Source organism: Canis lupus, chromosome 31, assembly GCF_003254725.2.
Source record: "Canis lupus dingo isolate Sandy chromosome 31, ASM325472v2, whole genome shotgun sequence".
Taxonomy (NCBI): Eukaryota; Metazoa; Chordata; class Mammalia; order Carnivora; family Canidae; genus Canis; species Canis lupus.
In genome coordinates this window covers 37782371-37803417 of record NC_064273.1, presented here as the reverse complement: position 1 = coordinate 37803417, position 21047 = coordinate 37782371, and the positions used below count along the sequence as shown (strand labels likewise).

General features: G+C 50.0%; 2 protein-coding genes across 6 annotated transcripts in view; one reads left to right on the top strand and one right to left on the bottom strand.

Annotated features, from left to right (window-relative positions):
• Positions 1-21047, top strand: part of CSTB (cystatin B) — a 449713-nt gene that overhangs the window by 185584 nt on the left and 243082 nt on the right. The window lies entirely within an intron of this gene.
• Positions 1-21047, bottom strand: part of TRAPPC10 (trafficking protein particle complex subunit 10) — an 89199-nt gene that overhangs the window by 20887 nt on the left and 47265 nt on the right. For 3 of the 4 annotated variants that reach the window (XM_025462110.3, XM_025462112.3, XM_025462111.3), the window contains 10 exons: positions 12698-12844; positions 11969-12083; positions 11106-11182; positions 10220-10311; positions 8002-8142; positions 7589-7701; positions 4141-4655; positions 2981-3122; positions 1776-1934; positions 750-979 (listed from right to left, as the gene is read on the bottom strand). In XM_025462110.3, the coding sequence (XP_025317895.1) occupies positions 750-979; positions 1776-1934; positions 2981-3122; positions 4141-4655; positions 7589-7701; positions 8002-8142; positions 10220-10311; positions 11106-11182; positions 11969-12083; positions 12698-12844 (1731 nt within the window). The remainder of the gene's footprint in view (positions 1-749; positions 980-1775; positions 1935-2980; positions 3123-4140; positions 4656-7588; positions 7702-8001; positions 8143-10219; positions 10312-11105; positions 11183-11968; positions 12084-12697; positions 12845-21047) is intronic. The other variant, XM_049104576.1, reaches the window with a different exon arrangement.

Here is a 21047-nt window from a genome sequence, read left to right as displayed (position 1 = left end):
TCAGGGCATCCCTGGGTGGCTCAGCGATTCGGTGATTTGGTGCCTGCCTTCAGCCCAGGGCGTGGTCCTGAGGTCCTGGGATCGAGTCCCACATCGGGCTCCCTGCATGGAGCCTGCTTCTCCTTCTGCCTGTCTCTGCCTCTCTCTGTGTGTGTGTCTCTCATGAATAAATAAATAAAATCTTAAAAAAAAAAAAGTCCTCAGAAGTGGTATTTATGTTATAAGACATGGACACACCTGAAAAAGCACAATGGTAGAGATGCGTTCCTTGAGCTGAGGATCTGGGACAAAAGTTCATGGATCTTTCAGGTAACTGTCAATAAACACCAACATCAAAGCATATAATGATAGAGCTTCCTCTTTGCTAAGTCTGACCTGACTTTCAGTGGACAGAAACCAATGCATGTCAAGACACAGAACTCACTCTAGCCTGTTCACCAAGACAAATGGACTACAGACCCAAACTTACCTCCCCTAAGCAAACATGCTCTCTCTTCTAATAAACTGTCCTCCCCCCTGGAGTTGGTATAGAAAACTTAGAGCCTGTTTGGCTTTGTCCTTGCAAGGTGCACCCTTTATCTAAGAAGGGGTGATCCAAAGATATAAATGCTAACCCCAATGAGAGGATGTGGAATCGGGAATGGGAAGTGTGCCACTTCGACACAAGTCATCTCTTAAGTACTGTCTTTCAGAACAAGCACGAAGGCAGAGGCTGCCAGCGCAGGCTGGGCACTTCCAGCCCTCCTTACTTTATGGTCTGTGGTAGCCATGCAGTAGCCAGCTTTCTGTGTGTCCTTATGCTTCCTGTGGGGCTCTGTTACCCCCAGCGTGCTGCTGTCTCCTCCAGTTACTGGAGCTGAAGGTAAAGAGAGAACTTCCAGTTCAAATTCAATCATGTGGTACGCAGGAGCAGCAGGCAGGCTGATGCTTGTGACCTTGTCAGACGACTGAACCCGGAGCGACACATCAGAAGCCTTTTCTAGGAAAGACAGAAAAAGTCACTTCTAACACATTCCCTGTGTTTCCTTGTTCCTTTCTCTTCTAGTAGGTGACAGGCCCAGCCCAACTCCCGCTGCTCCTACGCACCTGGAAGAGTGTATCTAAGAAGGATTAAGGTGGGAGGGCAGAGGCAGGAAAATGAGAAACGAACACCCTCTCAGACACTAATGTCGTATAAGTTGGCTGGTTGTAGACCAGACACGGCCACTGCGCTAAGTCTAAACACAGAGAAGGGACACTTCCCACGTGGCCCACCCATGTGCTGTGTGTTTCCCTGTACAACTTGCTCCCATTCCACTCCACTATCAGACTGGCTCCCATCCAGAATGAGAGCAGGTCCTTGCGTCTCCAGACCTCCTGCCTGGGAACCAGGGGAGATGGGACTTTTCTAGGGCTTCTGGCCAGTGCCTGAAAAGGCCTATTTTCTTTTACTTTTCGGTGAGGAGGGTAAAGGAGGTAGGAAGAGACTGCAGGCTGGCAAGGCTTCATCTAGGACCAGAGGCCCTGTCCGTGATGCTGCATCAGAAGCCCTTAGCTAGGTCACACCGCCTGGCCACCCAGCACACACATGGCTTTGCCTATTCATCCCAAATACGAAGGCCCGCCCAAGGTCAGGGTCCCAGCCCACCTACAGGCAGGACGTTGCCAAGAAAGAGTCGCAGGGAGAAGGGATCCTCAGACACCGCCTGCGGATGGCCGGGACCACGGGCGCCTTACGGCCTCACAGTGCGCAACAATGGCAAGGGTCCGCCTTCACCGGGTGACTGCCGCCTCACCTCTTGTGTTGGAGTAGATCACTGCTCTGTTCTCTGCATGACACAGGATGAGCATGGCTTCTGCGTTGCTGAGCTGGAGGCTGTCCCCGTTTTTTACTGTATAATGGCCAGTAGTGACAGTGAACTTTACCTTCTGAGGAATACCAGCCAAAAGGCTATCTGAAGGGAAAAAGACGGCAATCAGCATCATGATCAATCAACGGAGGGCCTGGTGTGAGGCTAAGAGGGTGCTCTGCTTCTTCTGTTAGAGGGCTGGTCCCTGCAGATACTCCCCGTTTCACTCCTGTTCCACCCCTCCACCCTCACTTTTCATCTCGATTACAAGGATGCAGAGTTGAGGGGGGCCTTGCTGGCAACATGAGAACCTGAGTCTCAGAGGCACCAGAGACAGAGTCAGGGCTCACGGTGGCAACCACATCTATGAACGTCCCAAAATGTTAGTGAGAGAGATGCAGGTAAGGAGGCTAAAGAACAGACTAATGAAATCGAATGTACTGGTGCTACTCAGAATTGTTCTGGCTTTTCTAGGTCAGACCTTCAGGACCCACTGGGTGGAAGGTGCGGCTACTGCTCTCCTCGGGACAGAAATGGGGAGGGCGGAGATGGGCTGAGGTCCCCCGGAGTCCTGTGCCAGGGCAGGCAGAAGGGAGAAGGCGAGAGATCAGGACCCAGGAGGAGGAGTGGCCAGATGAGAGGGACGGGAAGGCACGGGCAAGAACAGGAGTGAGGGCCGTGGACAGGAGCAGGGGCGGGAGCACCAGCGGCTGGTCCCGGGTGAGGTTTGGGGTGTCCCAGGCCCTCAGAGTGGCGGTGCTCAGCTCTCCTCGTGAGCGCTCCTCCAACGGAACCGTCAGAGAGGCTGGGCGACATCTCAAGGCCTTTCCTGGCAGCCGGGGAGACTTCAAAATCAGAAAAGTAAGGAGTATGGACACACTGAAAAAAATGCCTTCCTTGAATTTTTTTTTTCCCAAATCAAGAAATGAGCCAAATAAATATATCCTATTCAGCCTGGACAACTGAGAAATTCACTCGTTAGTGTTCTAATCGAGTGCCACATGGTCTTTGATCATTTGTTTCTAACTCCTTCCAATTGTAGGACTTAACGGAGGGGAGGACAGCAGCTTTGGATGGGACTCCCGTGTAGGGAGGGAAGCGCAGCGCGGCCCGCGGCGAGAGCGGCCCGGCTCCCCCGGCGGCCCACTCACCGGCCAGCGGCTCCACGTGCAGCTGCGGCTCCTGAGAGTACACGTCGTACTGCACCCGCGGGGACAGGTGAGGCAGGACGAACCACACGGGGCCCACTGAGGCGCGCAACTGCCGCAGCGTGTATGTTCCAGGCTCCTTGGCCTACGGTCAAAGTCGGGTGTTCAGAAAGTTACCCCCCGCTCTTGTAATGGGCTTCCCAAGGGAAGGCTGCGCCACCATCCCTGAGATGCCCGTTTTCCTTACCCTCTCACCTATTACTCGATGCTTCTACCTCAGCCTGTGGGCCATTTGCCAGAGCCCTCAGAGTCTCTTGGTCGAAAATTTTCTGAGTAACTGATGCTTAAATCTGCCTGTCCGCTTCTAAGAACGTACTTTCAATTTAATAAATGTCATCTGTGGCATTCTCTTCTGAAAGGGGTATTTTGTTGTTGTTTTTTGCTTTTTTTTTTTTTTTAAGATTTTATTTATTTATTCATGAGAGACCAGAGAGAGAGAGGCAGAGACACAGGCAGAGGGAGAAGCAGGCTCCATGCAGGGAGCCCGACGCGGGACTCGATCCCGGGTCTCCAGGATCATGCCCTGGTCTAAAGGCCGCGCTAAACCGCTGAGCCACTGGGGCTGCCCTGAAAGAGGTCTAATGGAACCTTCTGCCTGAGATCTGAGACCTGCTCTGAGCCTAGACTAAGGCCTAGTGACAACAGCTGCACTTTGCACTGGCCGAGTCCTCGTGGCTCAAGGGGGCCTCACGGGACACGCTGCCTGAGGGGAAGATTTGTATCAGAGCAGGTGCCGCTGTTTTGATATCCACGCAGCCAGTGAAAGGAAAACAAAGTTTGACATGAAACCGTGCCATCTTCTCTGGAATGTCATTTCAACAAATGAGGGTATATTTTAATACAAAGGGGAAAAACTCTCAATCCAGTGAGAGCAAAAAGAATTACCCATGGTAAGAACTTCTTGCAAAATGCATCAACTGTCATAAAATTGTGTGCATATAAAAATTTTTAAACATTAGGCTATTTTTCTTTAAGGATATAAACAAAAACGAGGGTAACACACCGAGGCCTCTACAGGATTCTCACCACACTTCCAACGGCTCTGGAGAGCTTGAAACCCTTCCTGACCATCTTTCAAGTCAGCTCCTCACCCCGACACCTACCTGTGTCCTGAACGTGATCCTATTGGCCCCCGGCTCCAGTGTTACGCCGCTGCATTTCAGCACGTGGGCCCCATCCTCCAGAGCCACACCTGATGGTGTTTCCAGAGAAGCGCTGCTCTCCTGTCTTCTCAGGAGCATATGGACATTTTTGCATATAATCCCTGTTGTGTTCAAGGAATTATCAGAAGGACTCCTCTCGAACATCTCATACAACTCCAGCGCTGGTAAGTTGTTTTGGGATGCGGGGAAAGGCGAGGTCTCCACCGGAAAGTTAATAATCCCGTTGGACGTCTTGTGCTTGGTAAGCCACTCAGCGGTCTTCCGGTAGTTGTTTTTCTCGATGCTGAAGTGGACGTTGATGGCGATCTGCTCCACGTAGACGGGGATGGGCATCTGACTGCACATGGTTATCTCCACGGACAAAACACCGCCCACGTGGACCACAGCGTTGGAAGGGGTAAAATGGAGGTCTCTCAGTTGTGCAAAACAATGCAGAGGGAGTACTATTTTGTGACCTGTAAACGCACATCACCACGAGTTACTCGCCATGTCTCACTCTAGACCACCTAGAGGCAGCAGGGCCTTGGTTACTGCCAGGCCTGTTGGAATAGACTCAACGTGACAGGCAAGAAGCACTGCTATTCAAGAGAGATGGCCTAAAACCTCCCGACCCCATACTATCTTCACACACTAAAACACATTATATTGTCAAAAGGAGAACATAAATGGGTGCCTAGATAGCTCCTGGAAATCATAAAATCTGAAAATTAAGGACTGTAAGTTCTGAACCTGAATTTCAAAACAATATTAGTAAACAGTCCAATCCTCAGAGCTGTTTTGAAGAATCCCACCACTTTCTCACCTACATAAAGAAATTCTCAAGTAACGATGTCTATATCCGCCCATCCTCTACGCCTCCCCCCGCAATATATCTGGAAATAAACCCAGGTGCTTGCCAACCTATGAAGTCAGCTAATGAAGTGGGGAGCCCCACCTCCTAAACTCCAAGAGGGCACTGAAGCCCCAGCCCCACAGTGACTACAGGGCAGCACATACTCTGGCCTCCTTTCTACAAGCACCTGGCTTGTTGAGAAAATCCACAAGGCCACCGGACTGACTGGTTAAGTGTTTAATAAATACCAACCAACTAAAGGAAGGACGTGCAGAGATTAGTGTCCTAAAAGCACAAGAAAACAGTGAACAATCACAGAATATTTTATTCATACAGAGACGTCAAGGAATGCTGGCAGGAGAAGCAAAACTCCACAGGATCACAGACCTGTCACGTGGTTCTACCAATGACCATTCTGGACACGTTACAGAATCTACAAAAACAAACCAGGCCATGTTGCTCCGGGGAAACCCACTTAGATGGCTCAATGTGAGTGAAATACACCCCAGTAATCAACGACCCTATCTACCTAAGGCCAAAATCTTTGGAAACACTGGGCTTTCAAGAAGTTAGTAACCGCTATGGGCTGCACTGTGGTCCGCCTCTGAAGTGGAAGCCCAAACCCCCAATGTGACGGTACATGGAAGGGGGTCCTTTGGGAGATATCAGGTTTACGTGAGGTCATGAGGAATTAGTGTCTTTCTCAGAGGAGACACTGCAGTGGTCCCTTGCTCTCTCCTCTCCGCCCTCCCCACCCCAAGCCCATCTCTGTCCTTGTCTCTCCCACTGCCACGTGAGGACACATCATGGAGAGATGTATCATCAGAAACCAACTTTGCTAGCACCTTGACCTTGGACGCCTGGCATCCAAGATGGTGAGAAAGAATGTCTGATGTTTAATTTAAGCATTTGGTCTCTGGCATTTTCTTATAGCAGCCGGGTTGACTAAGGCAGTAATTATTTTACATAAGTACTCTCCTTGATCAACTAGACACGAGGAGCTAAATGTCACAATAAATTTAACTTCACCACACCACACCATCTGTGAAGTAAATCTGCCAAATCATTAGCCTAAATCTAAGCCTTTCAGACCTACCTTCCTGCAGATGCTCCTATGAGGAGACACTCAACAAATTCCAGAAGGTGGGAAAGCCCATGAGGTAACTGACTCCAAGTCTTTAAAATGTCAGTGCCTTAAACCCAGATGTCACATAACTGAATGGATAAATGGAACGTGTCCATCTCTACCACGGACTATTACTCAGCCACAAGAAGGAATGAAGCACGGACACGGGCTTTGACATGGGTGAGTCCTAACAACAAGATGCTCGGTGACATACTGTAGTCACAAAGGATCCCACGTGGTATGGTTCCACTCGCGTGAAATACCCAGAATAGGGGTCTATAGAGATACAAAGTGGATCAGTGGTTGCCAGGGGCTGGTGGGGGTGGCAGGAGGAAGGCTGGGAAGAAGTATGAGGCTTCTTTTTGGGGAGATAAAAATGTTCTAGAATTAACTCTATAGCAATGGCTGCTCATATTTGAGAATATACTCAAAGCCACTGACTTGTACACTGTAAGTGGGTGAATTCTATGTCAGTAAAGCTGGCATATTAAAAAAGGAAACAGAAATGGGAAGAACTAGGGGATCCCTGGGTGGCTCAGCGGTTTGGCACCTGCCTTCGGCCCAGGGTGTGATCCTGGAGACCTGGGATCGAGTCCCATGTCGGGCTCCCTGCATGGAGCCTGCTTCCCTCTCTGCCTGTTTGTATGTCTCTCTCTCTCTCTCTGTCTCTCATGAATAAATAAGTAAAATCTTAAAAAAAAAAAAAAAAAAGAAATGGGAAGAACTATTCTAAATTAAAAGAGAATTGAAGTACAGCAATCAAAGGCAGCAGCATGTGGTCCCCGACTCGACTCCACTAAACATTAGAACTTTGTTAGAACCTCGTTCTTCGGCTGGTTGGGGGCACCTCTGATTTCAGAAGGCCACGCGAAGCGGCTCCATGGTGAAGCTCAGCAGTAAGACAGCATGGATCCACATTTGCCACACAGCTGCCGAGCCTAGGTGTTGAGCCGATGTCACACGCTGTGTTAGCCTTTCTACTTTGCTATAGCATTTGAACATTTTCACGAGTTTTAAAAGTCACTCTGACCCGGGCCATGTGTCAGCTCAGTATCTCTCATAAGGAAATGGGACAAAGACCTGATGGTCTCACCCATATATTTCTTAAATATATGACTTAAAAAACAAAACGAAGGAAGAAACAAAAAACAGACAACAAAACAACAGACTCCTAAATACAGACCAAAGTGCTGGAGGCAGAGGGGTGGCAGGTGGGGATGGGCAAACAGAGGGACGGGAGTGCACCTGCGGCGAGGAGGTGCTGAGCATGAGGAATGTGGAGAAGTGCTGACTCCCTCTATCCTACACCCAAACTAACAGAAAGCTGTACGATAGCTAGACTTCAATATAAACAAATAAAACAAACAAACAAACAAACAAACAAACAAACAAAAAAGGTTTGTAAAAGCCCCCCAAAGAGCGAGTCTGACCTGGGCTATCTGTCTGGCGGCTGGCAAAGCTGAGGATCTCTTGGCAGAAGTGTTTCCGCTCCTCTTCAGTTAGGTGGTGGTCGCTGGCCAAAAGGCTACTGGTCTGAAGGTAGCTGGACGGAGAGTCAAGGGGTCTGGGAAAAGGACCCCACCCCAAGTGGCGCTGGGTGCAACCCGCTCCACGGTCCCTGGAGTCCCCAGGTGCAGCCCCGTGGGGATCCTGCTTGGGCTAAGTTACCAGGAACTTAAAGGGAGATCAGACACGTCAACTCTGCACCTAATTTATCATTGGACACGGTACGTAAGTACGAGGTACGCTTTTCCTCTCTGAACTACTAGGTGCTTATTAAACACCCCCTGCGGGCACAGAAACCAGGTTCCCCTCTCGAGGGAATAACAGATTTAAAGGATACTTCTCAGTTTGTCCAAGATGTTTCTGACATTCGGCGAGTTGCTTCCTTGTGTGCGTGATGGGGAGCGCCCAGCCCTCAGCCAGGTAATTTTTCAATGCTCCTTGAAGATAGATTTCTGCCTTTTGTGGAGATTTTTTCCTCCTTGCAAATCAACAAACAGAAGCTGTCGTCATGGTTCACAATCATCATAACCTGCCCGCCACCCTCTGTAAGCCCATGCCGTGACACTGCGCCATCCTAGTCCTTCCCTGACCTCCCCAGAGGGAGGGGCGGACCCACTCGGGAGCGCATGAGCAGACCTGACACACGTGCTGGTGAGAAGCCCTCACGCTGTGCCCAGCATCGCACCCTGGCCAAAGGACTTTCACAGGGAATCTCAGGGTGACAAGACGGCGCTGCTCCCTACTGCGAGCTGACACAGAACACTGAGGGTAAGGCAAGGGAAGGACGTGTCCACAGGCACGCAGCTAGTTAGCCAGGAAGCTCTGAATCTCAGCCGGTGCCACACCACCCGCTGAAGACAGACACGCACAGAAGCCGTCTGCAGGGCCCAGAGGGAGACGGCGCCTGATCCACGCTGAAACTCAGGCGAACAGCCTGAGCAGGCTGCAGAGATTTACAGAGAACTCTGGAGAATTTAAATAGCAACACATATCACCCAGGAGAGGATCTTCCAGTCCCAATTTAAACTGTCAAGATGTTCAGAATAAAACAAGTTTACAGCACAGCTGAGGAGAGCCGGCCAAAGCCTCGGTGCCGATACCCACCCGGCCCTTCCCCGAGGGGCCGCAGCTACCGAACTCACGGGACCAAGGCCAAGGCCAAACAAGCACTCCCCTTTCTAGGCACCCCTGGGAGAGAGACATCCCAGCATTCACCACCCTACTCTTATTACAGAAATGAGAGCTCTCAAATTCTCAAATTACATAAATTTTCAAGCTCTCAAACTACGTGTTGGTGGTCCTATGTCCTCATGTTTCAGAGGGGTCAGAACCTTCAATACTTCCTCCGTCACTAGCTCCAGCCAAAGCCTCTTACGTCCTAGAGCAGGGAATCTACAGGCCGTTCCTCAGCCCCGAGAGTGGAGGCCAGCGCGCCCAGCTAGTCTGTGGAGGCTGAAGCAGCACCCGAGTCTCTGGTCGGCAGACCGGTGCCATTCCGCGGGGGCTCCCAGGCGCAGGATGCACTAGCGTCCAGGCGGGCCCACTCACAACATCTGAGGCTGCGGCTTTTTGCTGTTAACAGAACCCTTACTCCTCAGGTTCCCTAGATGGAGACTCGGGACCTGCCAAATTTAACCCCTGACTGCCCACAGCCAGGTGTGTGCCTGGCTAACTGCTCCAACCACATCTGAACACCAGGAAGTTTACTCAGATGATCTACGAATCCCTCTGCAGCCACTTTAATCAGTGAAATTATTCTTTCTGGTTTCATCTAATAAAATTACTTCATTAATTATACATTTCAAGAAAGCATTTCAAGCACACACTTGAGACTTAAACATCATTTCCCTTATAATTTCTATCCCTTTCCAGGGCTTGCTCTGAAATAGCAATTATGCTGCCAGATACGATTTCTACTCTTCAATAGGCTGATTTTATCAAGCACATGAGAAATATGCTAAGTTCTGAGTCTTTTCTCTAGCATTCAACCCTAGAGCTGGAGAGAGACCAGCAAGCTTCTCGGCATTTGTACACCCTGTGTCCCCCAGGCCCAGAGCAGCCCTCTCTCGCAGACAGAAGACACGCAGGTACTGCGTATCGCTGACCTCCAGGCTTTCAATCTGCCCACGAGGCAACTGACATAACCTAGAGAAAATTCTTTATAACAGAATATTTCAGAATCTGCATCCCAATTTATGCCACTGCATAAATCTCTAACTATTCATGATTCTTTTATTAAGTAAATTATAATGCTCGATTATCATATATGTTCTAAATACCACCTGCATATAGAGAAGTACATTACGTTAATTTAATGCAATAAAAAACCCACAAAGATCGGTAACAGATATTAAGGGGGTAACAAGCTGAAAATCTCTCCATTTGGCTTTCAGAAGAAACTGAAAATAAAGCTGATGCCGACTGGTTGGCAGGCTATATACATTTTCCATTCTGCATATTGATGGGCACTTCACATCAACCCCACACAAGAGAGACCCTCTCCTACTGGATGTGCGGCATGTTTGAAACCCCAAGAAACGTTCACAATCAATTACATGTAAAACTCAGCCAGGTCCTTCCCGACAAGCCTGGCAGAGCGGGTCCTCCCGATGCTCGTGTGCATCTCAATGGCAGCATGGGACAGCTCCTGCAGGGAAGGAAACGCCCGCATCAGACCACGCTTCAACGCTATACAAATCTTACACTTAGTCACTCAATGCTGAAGCGAAAGACCTCATTATTAATACAACATTACTGTTTACTTCACAGCTTTGCTTGTGTTGAATTTTTATGTAACGTGTGATTTATACAAAGTCATTAACTTGTACATAAATTATGAAGAATAATAACCTAATACGAATTTGACAGGCAGAAAACATTGAACTTCTGAGAGTACTTTCTGTATGTGGGTAACATTTTTAATAGTTTTCTCACTTTTTGGAGAACAGGGACAAAAAAGCTCTGCCAAATGCTCCCAGGTTACCCGGGGCTCAGGACTGCAGCTGGCCCACCCAGCTCCTGCCTGCACTGCGCTTCCCACCGGCTCTCCAAAGCAAAATCTTTTAAAGATCAAGTACAATACCTCTCTGTTCAAGTCCAAAGTACTTTTTTTGTACATGGAAAACCATTCATTATCCTTCCTTATAATTTCTATTCTGTTGAATGAGCAATACCACTTTGAACAAAATTATAAATATCCGAAGATGCCTTTATGCCTAATTATGGCACCGTGCATACTAATGAACGTTTCATGAGCAACAACCATCCCGGGTGTCATCTGCAGTTCCCCAGGACTCCACAAAGAAACGGACGAGTCCAACAAGAAGGAGGTCGGGAACACCATCCCATGCCCTATCCCAAGGCCACGTAGCAGCAAAGTCTTCCAGAGACAGTTTTCTGCCAGGGGGCCAGGGGTAGACCGCTACCATTTGTAATACTTACTAAGTAGTGCTTTTCAAAAGCTTCTACTGATGATAATGCTTCTTTGAGTTTCTTATAAGGACTCTGAGCTGTGTTGGCTTAAATGAAAAGAAAGAAGAGTCCTTATCCGTCCTCAGTATGTCCAGTCATGAGTCCACACCCACCCTCACACGCTACAGGTTCAGGAGTTCACCTGCTGCCTGGGGACATCACGGACAGCCATGCCACCTGGAACTAATCACGACCTCTGTGCTTGCCCAAGTAGGATAGTCATGAAAGAGCCTAACCCCTGTGTGTAATATTTCATTCTTGATTGAGACTAGAGTTTGTAACTCCATCACTTTCACGATGATCAGATGTGTCTTAAGCTGGAGCCTGGCAATGTGACCTCACACGTCACATAGGTGGTCTGGGCCACCAGGCTTTGGCTAAATCTCACTCTTACTACTCGCTCAGGTTTACACCTGCAAGAATCGGTAAGGCTCCTTCCAGAGGGCTCTATGAGCTACCAGTAACTTAGTGAGTAAAAGGATTTGTCTGTCTATGTTGCTCAGAAACTAGATCCCCTGTAATTCAGAGGGAGATGGTGCATCTTAACTCCACACAGGCTGTAGAGAGTCATGATCAGCTTGTATAAGCCTGTGAGAAACTCAGAAAAATTTTTAGAAATCCTTCCAGTTTCTTAAACTAACCCTAACACTTCTTTACATTAGTAAAAAGCAAATAAAATATCTTGCATATTAATCTGGTCAGCTAACAAGGAGTATAATTTCCCACATGAGGAACAATTACATTGTTAGGACTTGAGTTAAACATGCCAAGATACAACCGACATTTTCATTACTTTTCACTGTATCACTGGTCCAGATACACAACAAAAGTACCTGTTTCAGGTCGCTCAGCTCCCAAACCTGCCAAAAGATCAACTATCCTGTTGAGGTCCTCTGAGTTAGGTCCTTTTTCTGACACAAGTCCACACAGATAGCCCAAGGACTTTAGCTGTTGAGATAAACCCACAATTTCAGGTAATTTCCAATAGCAGTCAGCAGAGAATTTATGAATTTGAATATAAAAAATTAAAATCCAACTAAATTCTAGAAGAAATTGAGCTTTCCTATGTAAGTAATTCTCACCTGAACATAAAAACCTATCTCGACCTCACACCTGCACGTGGTAATTCTGAGTGACTCTCAGGCTGGCAGTCCTCAGCTTGTGCCACGCACCTACCTGCACTGTCCCAAGTTTCCAGGCCTCCCGCCCCATCCACACCTGCAACCTGACCCCAGCGGGCACACGGGGTGACCATCAATCACTGTCACAAAAACCCCTTGCTTTTCTACACACTTCACCCTTCTCTGTACCCCCCCACTCCCCCCCTCCCCCAATTCCTGGTGTGGAACATCTTCAGCACAAACAGGGCAAGGATGTGGTCTATGCTGAAGAGTGACACCAGGAGAGAACCATTTTGTGCATCACTATGGACACACCCCAAAGTGACTAGAATCACCCATATGATGACTAAGTGAACAACACTTCTCCAGACAGCTTCCTCCATCCTCCCACCCCAGCGGCACAGCGCAGAACAAGAGCCACGCCTGCATTCGGGCGGTTACCTTCTCAGTGGCATAGCTCCATAAACCCACGGTGTGGGCAATGTTGGAGTCAATCTGCGCCCGGTCACAACACCCTTCTATCCTCTGCAGCACCTCGAGGCAACTCAGGAACACCCAGCAGTCCAGAGCACCAGGCGGGACAGAGACCTGGAAGGTACAAGCACGGGCATGAGGACAGAGCTTGGGGAAGGCACCAGACCCCACACTCTACCACGTCCCTCCAGCAGCGACCCAACCCAATGCTGCGTCCACACAGCTAGGAGGATGAAACGGGACGTGAAAATAATCACATCAGTTCACGCCTCTGGAGAGGAGAGTGGGGATCTACATCCAAACACAGTCTTTGGTCTTGTATTTCCAGTGTTAAGGAGAGTCCTGGGAGGGACAGAACTTCCAATAATATATTTTGAAAAGCTTATTAGGAAAAGGCGGCAACAAAAAGGCTGACTCTGACCACTTTAAGTTTGAGGAACACACATTAGAAAGGGTGGAAGCGAGGACCTCAGGTGAGCACCAAGCTCCGTTTCAGGAAGACCATGCTCAATACGTGAAATCTGAGCATTAAGTAGACAACAGGTGATACTTAGGAATTATTTAATTCATTCATTTTTCTTAAGTGTTAGATTATGTTTGCATAAAAAGAGCTCTTGTTGCTTAGAGATACTCTCTGAACTCTTATTACCCACAAGAAAAACATGATGTCAAAGATCTGCCTAAAAATAACCCAGGGGACTGTGGACAGGGACACAGATAAAGAAAAGAATGGGACACGTGGGTGGGTGGCTGCCGTAGCTGGTGATGGCAGACCCAGAAGCTCACCACATTATCCTCTCTACTGTTGCATATATCTGAGCCTTCCCATTACAAAACCAATCAAGTAAACCCTATATCATCACAAATGCAAAAAGCATCTACCATATATGTATGACTCATTCTAAGATGCACTTTTCCCCACATTCAAGCATCTTTGAACTAGGAATGCGTCTCACCATCAACGGCATCCTAACACTTCAAGCTGGCGGGGCTGTTTTCCTGGTGGCACTAACAACTAAGGGATCTTCCAACTGGTACCCCAGTTGGGTGAGATCTGTTAACTGGTACTATTCAAAAATCGGAACTGCAGAGGTAATTGTACATCCCTTGATGAGGGAGACTGCCCAATGCCGACACAAAAGACTCCTTCCATATACCCTGAGCTCAAATACAAGGACCTGGAACCAACTGGAAAGAACCAGAGTCCCCCTAATGTTCCCATAGAAGCTAAGTTGCCCAGTTTTTGCATAATGAGATAAACAACTCTTCTCCTTCGAGAAGAAAAACTGACATAGAAACCGCTTATAGCGTCAGCAGCTCCTCTGGCTAGAGAATGGACCACACGCCAGGGGCGCACAGAAGAGCTGCTGGGCAGGACGCATCCTGGGCAGCCTGCACAGGGCGCATCCTTTCCTCGCCAGTCACCCCAGGCTGGGCTCTCAGACAGCTGACCCAGCCTCGCGGCCCTCCTGGCTCCAGGCCGCACACGCTGGTACTATCACCTCACAAGACACAACCATCATGGGCACCCGTTCTGTGGAAACTTCTGTTGAACATGCCACCTGTCCTCAGGCACACGCTAGTTGTCTGTCAGCAAGAAGAAAGGGGACGCACCATGGCTATCCACAGGGCTTCTGACCCCGATTAACCCAGAGAGGGAAGGGGAACACCCAGCAGTCAGCAGGGAATTGCCGCAGGGCGGGGCACCCAGAGGGGCTGTGGGGTGGGGAGGACTGAGAGCGGCTGGGGGGCACTGAGAGTGGCTGGGGAGGCACTGAGGGGTTATGGGGGGAGCACTGAGAGCAGCTGGGGGGGGCACTGAGGAGCTGTGGGGGGAGCACTGAGAGCGGCTGGTGGGGGCACTGAGAGGGGCCTGGTGCAGACAGGCAGGTTCGTGGGATCAGAGCAGGCAGGAGCTGAGAGCAGCTTCTGAGACAGAAGCCCCGACAGCAGGCCCGGACGCGAGCAGACTAGATGGGCGGCACGCAGCACGAGAGAAGCTACTCCTCTGTGAAAGACCATGAACAGATGTTCCCGAGGCACCTCTGTCTCCACCAAGGACAAGTACCACCCTGGTGAGTTTGAAACCCGGTGCACAGAAGGCAGCAGCACTGGCGCGCAGCAGCCCTGGCGCCGTACAGAAGGTGCACCCAGAGGCCCCACGGCCCCACGGCCATTCTGACTTCCCACCCGAGGCTCTGGAGGCGGCCGCACCCCAAGGAGCACAGGGGCTTCTGTCCATCCTACTCCCTGGACATGCTGCTGGTTCAAGCCCTGGCTGGTGCCGCCTTGCTGGCCCTCGTCTGGGGACGCACGCCACCCCGGGGTGACCGCTCGCTGGCCGCTGCTCGGCTTCTCCAAGCTCTGCTCGAGAGCTCCGCGTGCTAACTGGCTCTGGTTAGTGGAAGAAACTACCGCAGCTTCCTGCACCTTCCTTCACAGGCCATGGCAGTTTTTACTGCAAGACATCCGTGTAGTACCGGTACGTCCCGCGGGATCTTACAGCACCCCAGACCTGGTGCTTCCCGGGGCGCTGCCCTCTGACATTGCTGTGTGTGTGTATGTCTGTCCCACTTGGCTTCCAAACAAAGCCCAATACCCCAAAGGGCCCGACTGCCCTCTACACACTCCAAGGCCTGACAGAGCTGGGCTCCACGGCAGCCCCAACTTCAGGAGTGGCGGACCTAAGACTTTCAGAAATCTTTAAAATATAATTACAGTCCTCCTCTTCTCATTGCCTTAAAAAAAGAAGTTACACATACACACAGTGAGAGACGGAAAGGGCACCAATCCTAACTTTAGAGCTCCGTGAATGTTTACAGCTGCAACCAGCACTCAAATCAAGAACAGATCACCTTCATTACCCTGGAAGGTTCCCTCAAGCGCCCTTTCCCGGTCAAAATCCACCCTCAAGAGTAACCCCTTCCTGCCCTGGCACTGGCGGCTGAACTTCACACAAACCGAATCGCCCGGTACGAGCCCATCCGTTCGTGGCCACAATCCCAGCTTGCGGGGCCTGTCAGCAGCTCGGCTCCACTGCCGGGCCCTACGCCCGTCTACGAATACGCCACAGTCTATTAATCCATCCCTGTCGACAGGCGTTTGGGTTGTTTCCAGGGTTTGGCTACTGTGGAGAACGCTATTTGCGATACGGCCCGCCTCTCTGGGGGAGGAAGCCTTCTCCAACACCAAGACTCCCCAGCGCCCCTGTACACCAATCCACACAGGAGGCTAAGGGGGCAGCACCGGGTACCCCTCTCCCACAGGAAGGCCCGCGGCACCAGGGCAGGGAGACCAAGACTAGGGCTCTCAGGAGGCCTCATGGCCCTCGGAGGAGTCCTGGTCTCCTGGGACAGCTGCGGGGGTGCAGCGGATGGCTGCTGGACGCTGTTTTCACCTTTTCCCTTTCTTTCCCTAAAAGTGGAAATCCTCTTCGGATTTTCTCTGGTTAATGCGAACAAGTACGAATGCAGGTCTTTTGTAAAGGTGAAGTGGTGTAAAACGAACTTTTGAGGACTGGGGATACCCGCGTATCTGCTTTAGTTTCTTGAAACCCCCTCCTTTCCTAAGACCTCTAGTATCTGACTCCAAGAGCCATTTTACCGTTTTCTAAGCCCACAGTTAAAGGCATTCTTTTTATTCTTTCTCTTGTTAAACCTTCATGTTTTCCAAGACCAAACACTGAGAAACACTGCATCATAAGGAACCGGCACATGTTGGCCTCCTGCTGGAGCCCCTGCCCCCAGGACTCCCCTCCCTCAGTCGCCCCCACGTCCAGCTCGCTGGTAGCCACCCCCTTCACAAACCCAGCCCTGGCCAGACGCCTCACAACAGGCTGCTACAACTTTCATCTTGAATGCTGTGTACATGGAAGCAAAACGTCTACATTCTTCGGTGTCCAACTTCTTCGCTCCTCTGGTCCGCTAGCCGTCCGTCCGTTTCCACTGCTGTCTGTTAGGCCGCCGTGCAAGCGGACCACAAGGATAGTACCCCTGGTACGTGATGGGCATCGGGGTTATTTCATTTCCAGCAATTATGAATACTGCTGCCACAAGCATTTCTGCACCTGTCTCTTGATACACGTGTGGCCCTGTGTGGAGATACCCAGGGCGGGACAGCTGGCTCACGGGCACGTGTATGTCTGGCTCCAACAGGTACTGCCACACAACTCTGCACGGTGCAGGCGCAGACTGCCACCCCCTCGGCCACCAAGGAGCTCATTCCCCCCTGCTTGCTACCACGGGTGGAGCCCTGCGACGGTGGCCATGGTCGGGCTTGTGCTGGCCTCCACTGCAGACTTAGTTTGCCCTTCGCTATGATTAAGGACATGAAGCACCTGTCCATGTGCTCTGTGGCCATTTGGAGAGCTTCTTTGGCCTATTCTTCTATTGATGGCTCAGTCCCTTTCCCTGATGCGCAAGAGTTCTTCACGCTGTCTAGGGGAGAGCCCGTCCCGCCTGCATATCCACGCCGTGGCGCGCCTCTTCCCTGTAGTCCAGTCCCACACTCTCTTCCTTTACGGTCACTGCCTTTTGGTCCTGTGTCAGAAATATCTGCTAGCCTCCAGGTCGTGGAGATAGTCTCCCACATGCCCTCCTAGAAGCTTCTTTATCTTTCATGTTTAGATCAAAACTCCACCTGGAACTGTATCTGGTACGAGATCGAGATTTACTTTTACATATATTGAGATATTCAATAGACTCAACGAATAAATTTTTCCTGAATCCATTTATTTAAAATGTACCCCGACTGCCCTAGTTCAGACCGCTGTCCTCCCCAGTGGATTAATGCCTTGGTCCCTGGCTCTCCTGCCTCCATCTAATTGTGGGCCTCCATCTGCCCTCTGCCCCAGCAGGTCCCACACTTTTCATGGCACCGTGACTTCAAATCCAACAACGGCTCCTTACCAGGCTATGGAACCAAACCCAGGCTTCGGGAGGACATACAAACACTTCCAATCGCTCTGTAGCCTCACCAGCAAACCCTGTCTCACCCCCTAAGTTCCGCAAGACTGAGCTCCTTTATGCTCCCTTCACTAAAACTTTCTCTGCCCCAAACTTGCTCTCGCGTTTGCCACCACAAGCCTACATCTACCTGGCGAATTCTCACCCAACCTACTCATTCCATTAAAATGTAAACTCCCCAGGATAGGGTCGGGTCTATCTTGTTCTCTGCTAAAAATGCAGTGCCTAGAATAAATGCCTGCTTGGCATACATCATCCAAAACCACCTCTAGAAACCTTCCCTAGCACACAGTAGGTGCCACAGAAATGTTCCCTGAACTGAACTGAAGCCTCTGTGCAGAGATGGGACCTCTGCATCCTTGATACACCTTCTGTACCCGAACATTCTCCTCTGACCGCCTGGCGACACTGCTGACCCTCCATACCCATGGCCGGCTCGGTGCACTCGACTGTGGGTTCCTCGGGTCAAGAGGGACCTGCTCTTCCTCGTCTGTGCGCCGTGCCCCCAGCCCATACTTACCAGTGTCCTGAGGGCAACCAACTGGCTCCCGAATGCTTCCCACCCTTCTCTCCTCCTGAGAGCCACCAACCCTCTCCAGTTCCTCCTCAGCAACACCTCCACCATTTACCTGTCCTCCTGTCCATTCCTACTCCTCTTCCACGTCAGGTCCTCATGGCTCCAGGTCACGCCAACAACTCCCACCTGCCTACCCAGGAGCCCCACAGCAAGCACTCACTGACCATAAGCCACTCTCCTCAGTTACGCCTTGGCTTCTGTCCTCAGCTGAGCCCGAACCTCAGAACACTGATCCCAGTGGCCAGCCTGGAAGGCACGCCTTTTCTATTTCATCTAGTTTAGCCCAAAAGCTTCTACTACATGCAGCCTCTGCTTGCAAACTGGTGGCCTGGCTATGATGGCCTCTTGTGCCTGGCTCTGGCCAGTCTCCAGACCAAGTGGCTCCTCTGGGATCCTGGTGCTTCTTGGTCGACCCTGTCTGCCAACTGAATCAGTACTGAGGGGGACACATGTTTTAAAAAAATCATTTGGGAAGTCATTATAACATATATAATGACCTTCTAGAAAATATCTTCCTTATAGTCTCACAATTTGGTAAAGATTAAAATATATGCACATTACTTTTTTTTTTTCTTACCAAAGATGCAGGGAAACAGGCACTGCTAGTGTAACTGAAAAATGGGACGATCTCTCTGGAAGGCAATTTGACAATGTATATTAAAAGCTTTAAGGGACACCTGCTGGGGCTCAATGGTTGAGCATCTGCCTTCAGCTCAGGGCGTGACCTCAGGGTCCTGGGACAGAGTCCCGCATCGGGCTCCCCACAGCGAGCCTGCTTCTCCCTCAGCCTGTGTCTCTGCCTCTCTCTCTGTGTGTCTCTCATGAATACATTAAGTCTTAAAAATAAATAAATACAAGCTTTAAAAACATGTATGGGGATCCCTGGGTGGCGCAGCGGTTTAGCACCTGTCTTTGGCCCAGGGCGTGATCCTGGAGACCCGGGATCGAATCCCACATCGGGCTCCCGGTGCATGGAGCCTGCTCCTCCCTCTGCCTGTGTCTCTGCCTCTCTCTCTCTCTGTGTGACTATCATAAATAAATAAAAATTTAAAAAAAATAAAATAAAATAAAAAAAAAACATGTATGTCCCATATGTCCCCGAGCTACTAGTTCAACATGAATGAATACATCACATACAGAGATAAACAAAAATACACACTGATGAAGTTGCAAATAATTCTGAGCAATCCAAATGTTCCTAACAGGACTGACTGAATGAATGCACTTCCTCTGCAGACAGGCCACAGACCCAAAAGGGGACCTGCTGTTAGAATAAGCGATGACATTTCCTTCTGTATACCTATCTTTATTCCAAATTCATATAAACAATACATTCAATGTTTCATAAATGGAGGGAATTTTTTTAAGTGTTCTGGAAAAAAATACTCTGTGGAAAGACATTTGAGCTCACACAGAACTGCTCTACTTTACGGATGTTACGCCTCAATCCCTAACAGCTGTACAGGGTAGGTACAATTTCCATTTTTACACATTTTCAATCAGACGTGCTGGCCCAAGGCTCTTCAGTGGCACCCCTGGCACGGGAATTCCAGGTCCCACTACAGAGGTGGGGCTTGTTCTGTTCCCATGGCATCTGGCCAGCGTGTGGCCTCCCAGTCTCAAAGAAGACACTTCAGATCAACGGATAAATCAACCAGGAGGTTATCAGGACATGTTTTACAAACCACAGAAGCAAACAGACATAGCATTTTCTGCTCAAGAAGTGTCACAATTAGAGATGCACAAACAGGCTTAAAAGGATGAACAAAAGCCAAAGCTACAAGAGCTACACACGGACCCAGGCTGCAAGCTGGCTGAGCTCCTGGCCTCTCCGTCAGCACAGCCTGGGATGGCACCATTTCAAGCCCCCTCGGGCCTGTGTCAGAAGCCATGGCTCCATGATAGCTTCTGGCTGCTGATATAAATGTGCCAAACACCCCCACCAAAAAGCTAGCCCAGACACCAGGAAATGAGCCTATTTTTTATAGTAGAACTAAATGTATACAAAATGTAAATAATTTAGGGTCTTTTCCCTAAGTTTCCACAAAAATTTAAAAGAAACTGTAAGAATACACTTTTCCAAATAATTGCCAACTGAAAACTTTACTCAAGACAAAACACCCTCCCCCACCCCGCCAGAAACCAACCTCCAGAAAGAACCTGAGATAAGAAGGCAAAGAGAATAATTTTTGCCTCAGGTATCATGTAGCATCTAGCCTTAGGATAATGCTGACACACATGTTCGCATGGGCTCTCCATCCTTGGAAAGAAATGTTCGAGAAGACATTAACAGGAGGGTCACACTAAGACCTGACTGGCACCTCGGGGGGCTGACACTCAGCTCCCTGGACACCTGCTACCTGGCGGGTCTGCAGCACCCACACGGCAGCTACTGTCTGCCTCCATCTCCTGGACGGAGAAGGGGAGCCCAAAGGGGCAAGTAAACAAGCCCCGGTCCCCAGCAGGGAGGCACAGGGCGGGGTGTGGCCAGAGTGTGGGCCCTACGGCTCCAGAGCCCACTCTCCCTGCCTCCAAGCTGAACTGTCTTCCTAAAAGCTGACCTGCACAAAGAACCCCTAACGACAAGATTACAAATTGCTGGGACAGGGCAGCCCCGGTGGCGCAGCAGTTTAGCACCACCTGCAGCCCGGGATGTGATCCTGGAGACTGGGGATCGAGTCCCATGTCGGGCTCTCTGTGTGGAGCCTGCTTCTCCCTCTGCCTGTGTCTCTGCCTCTCTCTATATATGTCTCTCATGCATAAATAAATAAAATCT